This window comes from Triticum aestivum, chromosome 2B (genome assembly GCF_018294505.1).
Source record: "Triticum aestivum cultivar Chinese Spring chromosome 2B, IWGSC CS RefSeq v2.1, whole genome shotgun sequence".
NCBI lineage: Eukaryota > Viridiplantae > Streptophyta > Magnoliopsida > Poales > Poaceae > Triticum > Triticum aestivum.
The window spans coordinates 390,547,450-390,555,118 of record NC_057798.1 but is presented as its reverse complement, the minus strand read 5'-3'; the positions used below and the strand labels follow the sequence as shown (position 1 = coordinate 390,555,118).

At 47.0% G+C, this 7,669-nt stretch overlaps 1 protein-coding gene across 1 annotated transcript; it reads left to right on the top strand.

Moving 5' to 3' along the window:
* Positions 1 to 2,783: 2,783 nt before the first annotated feature.
* Positions 2,784 to 5,015, top strand: LOC123041275 (uncharacterized). Its single transcript, XM_044463920.1, has 2 exons — positions 2,784 to 4,044; positions 4,446 to 5,015. Exons 1-2 carry the CDS (start codon positions 2,946 to 2,948, stop codon positions 4,475 to 4,477), a joined length of 1,131 nt encoding a protein of 376 aa, XP_044319855.1. The 5' UTR covers positions 2,784 to 2,945; the 3' UTR covers positions 4,478 to 5,015.
* The last annotated feature ends 2,654 nt before the right edge of the window (positions 5,016 to 7,669 follow it).

Genomic DNA, 7,669 nt, shown 5'->3' with positions numbered 1-7,669 from the left:
TCAACGAAGATTATTTGTGGAAAATACAAAAAATATTGGCGAAAGAATCAGCAGAAGGGGGCCCACACCCTGGTCACAAGGGTGGGGGCGCGCCCTCCGACCTTGTGGGGCCCCTGGACCTCCACCGACCTCAACTCCAACTCCATATATTCACTTTTGGGGAAAAATCAGAGAGAAGGATTCATCGCGTTTTACGATACGTAGCCGCTGCCGAGCCCTATTCTTCCTTGGGAGGGCATATCTGGAGTCCGTTCGTGGCTCTGCAGAGGGGAATCCATCGCCATCATCATCATCAACCATCCTCCATCACCAATTTCATGATGCTCGCCGCCGTGCGTGAGTAATCCCATTTTAGGCTTGCTGGACCGTGATGGGTTGGATGATATTTACCATGTAATCAAGTTAGTTTTGTTAGGGTTTGATCCCTAGTATCCACTATGTTCTAAGATTGATGTTGCCATGACTTTGCTATGCTTAATGCTTGTTATTAGGGCCCGAGTGCCATGATCTCATATCTGAACCCTTTATGTTTTCATGAATATATTTGTGTTCTTGATCCTATCTTGCAAGTTATAGTCACCTACTACGTGTTATGATCTGGCAACCCCAGAGTGACAATAGTCGGGATCACTCCCGGTGATGACCGTAGTTTGTGGAGTTCATGTATTCACTAAGTGCTAATGCTTTGGTCTGGTACTCTATTAAAAGGAGGCCTTAATATCCTTAGTTTCCATTAGGACCCCGCCGCCACGGGAGGTAGGATAAAAGATGCCATGCAAGTTATTTTCCATAAGCACGTATGACTATATTCAAAATACATGCCTACATTATATTGATGAATTGGAGCTAGTTCTGTGTCACCCTATGTTATAACCATTGCATGATGAATGCCATCCAACATAATTATCCACCATTGATCCATTGCCTACGAGCTTTTCACATATTGATCTTTGCTACTTTACTTTTCCGTTGCCATTGTTATGATTGCTACAAAATTGCTACGGTTACCTTTGCCACCGTTACCGCTGCTTCCATACTACTTTGCTACTAAATATTTTGCTGCAGATATTAAGTCTTTCAGGTGTGCTTGAATTGACAACTCAGCTGCTAATACTCAAGAATATTCTTTGGCTCCCCTCGTGTCGTATCAATAAAATTGGGTTGAATACTCTACCTTCGAAAACTGTTGCGATCCCCTATACTTGTGGGTTATCAAGACCTTTTTCTGGCGCCATTGTCGGGGAGCATAGCACTATTCTTTGAGTCACTTGGGATTTATATTTATTGATCACTATGAGGAATTTGAAAGATCAAATAACTAAGATTTTTCCCTCAACTACGAGGGGAGGTAAGGAACTGCCATCTAGCTCTGCACTTGATTCTCCTTCTGTTTTGAGTAAACCTGCGACATCTACACCTGCTATTGATTCCAATATGTTGCATGTTATTGATGATGCCACTTCCATCAGGAGTCAGGACCAAACCACTTCTGCAAGGTTTTCCTTGCTCCTAAGCTGGAGAGTCTGCCATTGCTTCTGGACTTCACAAAGCACTTCCCCGCCACCCCTACAGAGTTCAAGTTGAAGACAAACACCGACTGCGCATGGAGGGTGACAGTGAGGGTGATCAACGGCAGGGTCACCCTTGATCAGGGTTGGGCCACCTTCACCGCCGTTCACCAGATCATGATCGGGTACATGCTGACGTTCAAGCTGTTGTCCCCCGACACCATGAAGGTGATCGTCTTCAACGACGAGGGCGTGGAGGTGGTGACCAAGTGCAAGGAGCACGACAATGCCTTCGCCACGACCGCCTGAGCTCATGTGGTCCAATCCTTGGTTGTTCTTGCTTTAAGACTTCAGTTTCGTTTAGAACTTATCGTACTGTGTTGGTTTAAAACTTGTTCTGAGTGGTTAAGACTTATGTTTGTGCCTAAGATTATTCTGTTGCTACTAGTTTAGTTCTTACTACTTCATGTGTGCCTTGGGTAACCTCATCACATCGAGTAGGAGGTTACCACACAATTGTCCTTGATGTAACCAAACAACCGGACTTGTGTTTCCCCTCAAACAAGTCCGCAACCGAACAACAGGCCTTTCGTTTTAGCACATTCAGACTAGAGGGGATGCAGACAACAAATCAACATGCAGATGTTGGTTTTTAGCTTGTATATGCTCAGCCAGTCCTAACTGGGACAAATATGCAAAGTGGCAAAAAAGATGCAGGTAACCAAATGCGCCCGAACAGATTAAAAGTTTCTAAGAAAAAGTTGATGGCTTGGAAGAGGTCTGATATGGGAGCCACACCAGTAGCTACGGCCACGTGCTCCTCCATCGGTGTGCCTTGATCCGCGGTAGGCGCCAAGCGCCAGATTGCACAATACTCCCTCCATTCCAAAATATTGTGCGCCCGCGCTTTCTGAGGTCCAATTTTGACCAACGAGACCGATTGCGGCAGGAGAGAAAAATTATATAATTGAAAACTTCTTTTAATACGAATTCACTGGTATAACTTTTGCTTCCGTTGCAGTTGGTCTCGTTGGTTAAATTTATGGTCAAAATTAAAGCACGTAAATAGAGAAAGTACTATATTCTACTCCCTCCATCTCATAATATAAAAATGTTTTTTATACTAGTGTAGTGTCAAAAACGCTTTTATATTATGAGACGGAGGAAGTATATTCTAATACAACGGAGGGAGTATTCTGGTTGGCTGCTTGGCGGCAATGCTTGAATTTGCTTCCCGCCAAACGGTGTTAAAATCACGCACCAACTTATTCCTCCCGCCCGGCCCGCGCACTTCTCGAGCCAACTTCCCCTCCCACGCCGCCACCGTCGCCCTCCGCAAGCCGCGTGCGTGACCCTCCCATTCCGGTCGCCGTTCTCTTACCCACTAGCCTGCTTAAAACCTAACCCTAGCGCATCAAACGAAGCAAGCAACCACCCATGGACACGCCCGTGCCGAAACGGCCTCGCCTCGTGCCAGCACCGGCACCGGCGCCTCGGACAATCGCCGACATGGCCCCGGAGATCCTCCTCCGCCTCCCTCCAGACGACCCCGCGCGCCTTATGCGCGCCTCCCTCGTCTGCTGGCGCTGGCGCCGCCTCCTCACCGACCCGGCGTACCTCCGCCGCTACCGCGCATTCCATCGAACACCTCCCATGCTCGGCTTCGTCCTCAACCTGAAGCAGCACTACCAAGGCATGGCCCAGCTCGTCCCCACCTCCTCTTTCTGCCCCGCCGCCTCTGACCGCCCCGGCCTGAATGTGCTGGACGCCCGCCACGGCCGCGTGCTCCTCCACACCGCTCAGGGCCAGCGCCTCGTCGTCTGGGACCCCGTCACGGGTGAAGAGTGCAAGATCCCTCGCGTGCCGGCCTACGCGCTCGGCTTCAACGCGGCCGTGCTCTGCGCCGCGGTCGGCTGCGACCACCTCGACTGTCATGGCGGACCCTTCCGTGTCGCCTTCGTGGGATGCGGCGAACGCGGCATCACGTTCGCCTGCACCTACTCGTCGGAGGCCGGTGCCTGGAGCCAGCGAATTGAGGTCGAGCAGCCGGCGTTTGTTGACAGGCGACCGAGCGTCCTTGTGGGGAACATGCTCTACTTCACCTGCGATCCATACCTCAATTTCAAAATGTTGGGGTACGACATCGTCAGGCAGGAGCTGTCGGTGATCTGGCCGCCGTCCCAGCACGAGTACTACTCTTGCACTGTCCTCGTGAAAGCGGAGGATGGCAAGCTGGGGTTCGCCGGCGTGCGGAATGGCACGCTCTACCTCTGGTCGATGAAGGACGGCACCGACGGGAATGTGGAATGGGTGCAGCGCAGAGTTATCCAGCACAAGACGATGCTCCGCACTCGTGGCCTCTCGACACCACCTGAGGTCGTTGGCTTCGCGGACGGCCACGGACTCATTTTCATTAGGACAGGCAACACGGTGTTCTCCATGGATCTCAAGTCAGGCCATGTCCGTAAGGTATACACCTGCAGGTCAAGAAACTACGACGTCACCGTTGTTCCCTACATGAGCTTCTGCACTCCAGGTACATATTGATGCACGTTTGAGAATTATGATGTGTGAACATTTGCAATGTCATATGCTCCGAGCTGCTCTTGCAGTCCTGCTTATAGGCAGGTTGCGCAAGGCTGTAATCTTGTATGCATCTCCTTGCCCCTACTGCCTATATGTAATCTTCAGGTTGTTTGTTTGTTTCAGCCTCTCCTTGGAGAACCTGTCTCATTCAATTTTATCGACAATTCTTGAAATTGGCTTAGATATACTTCCTTCGTCCCATAATATAATACACTAGTGTAAAAAAAGCTCTTATATTATGGGATGGAGGGAGTAAATCTGAATAATGTTATTGTTTTAGATTTCATACCTAATTAGTCGGAATAAAGAGTTACAGCATGGTTATAAGCTTAATCAACTGTATCTTTTCAGATCGTGCTATGGGCAGACTGCCATCGCCATGAGGACCCACTGTCATCCTGTAACAAGGACCTGCTGCTCTTGGCTTGTTGCATAGATGACGCTCCAAGTGTTTTGCTTCCAAGCTGGACTGTCTAAGTAGTTACCATGGTCAATGTTAAGGCCTGTTCGGAAGCTCTCCCGTCCCTTAACTCCGCTCTGCTCGAGGAGTTGGTTTCAAGCCGCTCCTTGCTTTTGTGCTGGCGCTCCTTCCGCTCTGGGAGCTGCTGTACGGGAGCGGAGAGGATCCGAACATGCCTTTAGTATGTTTAGTTTACAGTGTGGCAGTTGAAACAAGGGAAAAAGTTATGTAATCGCGGTCAGTTTAGTATGTTCTCTTTGCAGTTGTGAAGCTTAAGCAAGACAATGATGGTCAATTAGTATTTAGTATTGTATCTTTGAGTGTCTGGATTGTGGCAACCAGCATGATCGTAGCAGATTTACATTCTGGTTTTCTTAGTGTCTGCTTATTTCATGCTTGGCAAGCTCATGGCAATTGATACTCCAGAGTGAGTTATAATGCACATTTGTTGATCTACTCCAGTTATTAGTGACTATAATACTGCCACCGCAAAAGAAAGTGATTATGATACTGATCATTTTGGTGTACATTACTGCTTGTTTGAGTTATTTTAAAAATGTTAATTAATACGTATGCTTTTGTTTAATTTTTCATTCTTGGAACAAGGTTATTCAAGTACTAACTTCAGCCTTTTTGAGTCATGGAAATACTTTTTCAACTTTGCTGCACAATGTTGCTCTTATATCAAATTGTAGAATTTAAAAGAGAACCATGTTGGCCAAATCTGGAACCAAGTACTCCAGGAAACATCGATGGGACAAAGCAGGAGCATTCTTGATTGTGCCATAATTGGAGTTCCAGGGGCAGCTGGAGGTCATGCTTGAGCGGTCGCTCTGGTAACTGTAGACCGGCGCCGTCGTCGCCACCGCATAAACAGGAAGTGAAGGAGAAGCCGCCCTACCCCGTGCTACCGCGGCTTCCAAATCGAACGTCGCGTCAAGAGGAGGTGAAGGAGGAGCCGCCGCTTAACACGTTTGGCCGCTTAGACCGACGAACGTCATTGCCAAGACGTCTCTGGCGTGACAAGGAGTGGGTGTCGCCATCATCGCCCCGTCGCCGTGAAGGAGCCATCCCTGACGCTTGTGAACGCGCGAGGGCGCTTCATGTATTACCACGACCATGGCGGCTACAACACATCATCATGCAACACCTTTGATGGTGGCTGAGTCGGCGGAGCAGCGCAACATGAAGCGCCAGGCCGCGTTCGTCATGTCGGACGCCGCGCTGGACTGGGTCCTTGTTGACCCTGACTTTGCACTGGCCTAGGTGGAGGACCGGTCTAGGACCACCGCGGAGACGTCCGTACGGCGCCGACACTGCCTCAGCCTCAACGACTAACTCGTCAAGATTGGTGTGATCGAGTCACTACACGTCGTTGCCCTCGTCGCCGACAATGGCAAGACGAGGGGCGGGCGAACTGCGGTGGCGTCCATTGACGAAACAGTCATGCGCGTGATGCCGATGGCGGAGGAAGCCAAGCGGCCAATCAGCGATGCCGCGGCCCATATGCACCCTTCCGCCGCTGGGAGGACTACAACGAAGGTTCCACCAGCCTGGAAGGCCATGCGTATGAGATTAATCCGATATCCCGTGTATTCTTTTAGGTTTCTAAAAAAGGTTAGTTGAACTTGTCAAATATCGCCCGATTTAATGTGACATGTCCAACTTTGCATGAATTAGGTCCAGTTTGCATTAATTTTATCATTTTGGTTCATTTCTCGTTTGAAATGCGGGTGAATATTTTGGGAATGCGGGCGAATGGCTGCCTCTCGTATTCATGTCCGCAGACCCGTTCGGATGCATTCACGGGCGAATAGTGCTAATTTACAGGACACTCGTTTTTTTTTTTGAGGATCATTTACAGGACACTCGTTAGAGACAAACCTGGCGACCTCAACCACATGTCGTCATCATGGGCCTAACCCGACACGTGCCTGCACACAACACGCCTTGGGTCATGTTTGGGCTGCAAAGCCAGGCCCGCGTGCCCGAACGTCATGACCGTTTGTTTTATTTTTATATGTAGACATAGAATCAACCCAACTAGCCCAAAAAAGCCCATTAGGCTGAAAGCACGCGCCCCACGCGGGCCAAACGTGCCGCGGGCTGGCCCATTTACTAGAGAGGTTGTGTCCAGCCAGACGACTCGACACGCGGGCCGACACGACACACCCAACAACTGTGCCGGGACGGATTGTGCCCATCTGCCAGGGCTATATCTCTCTTATAGCGAGATGTATGTTCGGCTCGCTGAAGATGCCCCCTCTCGCTAAAGTAGGGCCAGCCGTTCGTTCGCTCGCATCTGCGCTCACCATGTTCGAACCTTTCCTTCGCAGGTTACTTCAGTTTTCTCTTTTCATTTTCTTTTTTCTGTCGGTTTTCTCTCTTCTTCAATGGTTTTCTTCAAACCTTTTCTTCGTTTTTTCTTCGGTTTTATTGTTTTTCACCAGTTTTCTTCTTATATTAATCAGTTTTCACCGGTTTTTCTTTTCCTTATTTTTATTTCTTTTCCATTTTTCTTCGCTGGTTTCTTTGGTTTTTTCTTTCTTATAAATTAGTTTTTATTTTGTATTCACTTGTTTTCTTTAGTTTACCTTTTGTTCTTCATTATACTTTGGTTTGCTTCTTTTCTTTTCTTGTTTTCTTTGCCTTTTCATTTTATTTTTTTGTCTATTTTCATCGGTTTCCTATTTTTGTTCAACACTGTAAACTTTTTCAGTACACATTCAACATTTTTCGTACACATTGGAAACATTTTTTATATACATGTTTTTTTAAACTTATATTTTTTATGCCTACTTTATTTCATAACATTGTACATTTTTTGGTATATATACATCTAATACACGTTTAGCATTTTTTGAATACAAGTTTTTTTAATACATGTTCAATAATTTTTCCATACACATTTTTAACATTTTCTAAATGCTTGATCATCCTTTTTCAAATACATTATTAATATATTTCTAAGACATGGTCAACACATTTCTATACATTATCATTTTCAAATGCTAATTAAATTTTTAAATACAAAATTAACATTTTAATATATAGTCAATATTTTTCTATACAGGTTTAACATTTTTCTAATGCCTGATTAACATTTTTCAAATAC

Bases quoted from the DNA above. Each gene is read 5' to 3' on its own strand.
- LOC123041275 (XM_044463920.1), top strand. From the start codon at position 2,946: ATGGACACGCCCGTGCCGAAACGGCCTCGCCTCGTGCCAGCACCGGCA. The intron at 4,045-4,445 runs GTACATATTGAT...GTATCTTTTCAG, and splicing joins CATGAGCTTCTGCACTCCAG to ATCGTGCTATGGGCAGACTG.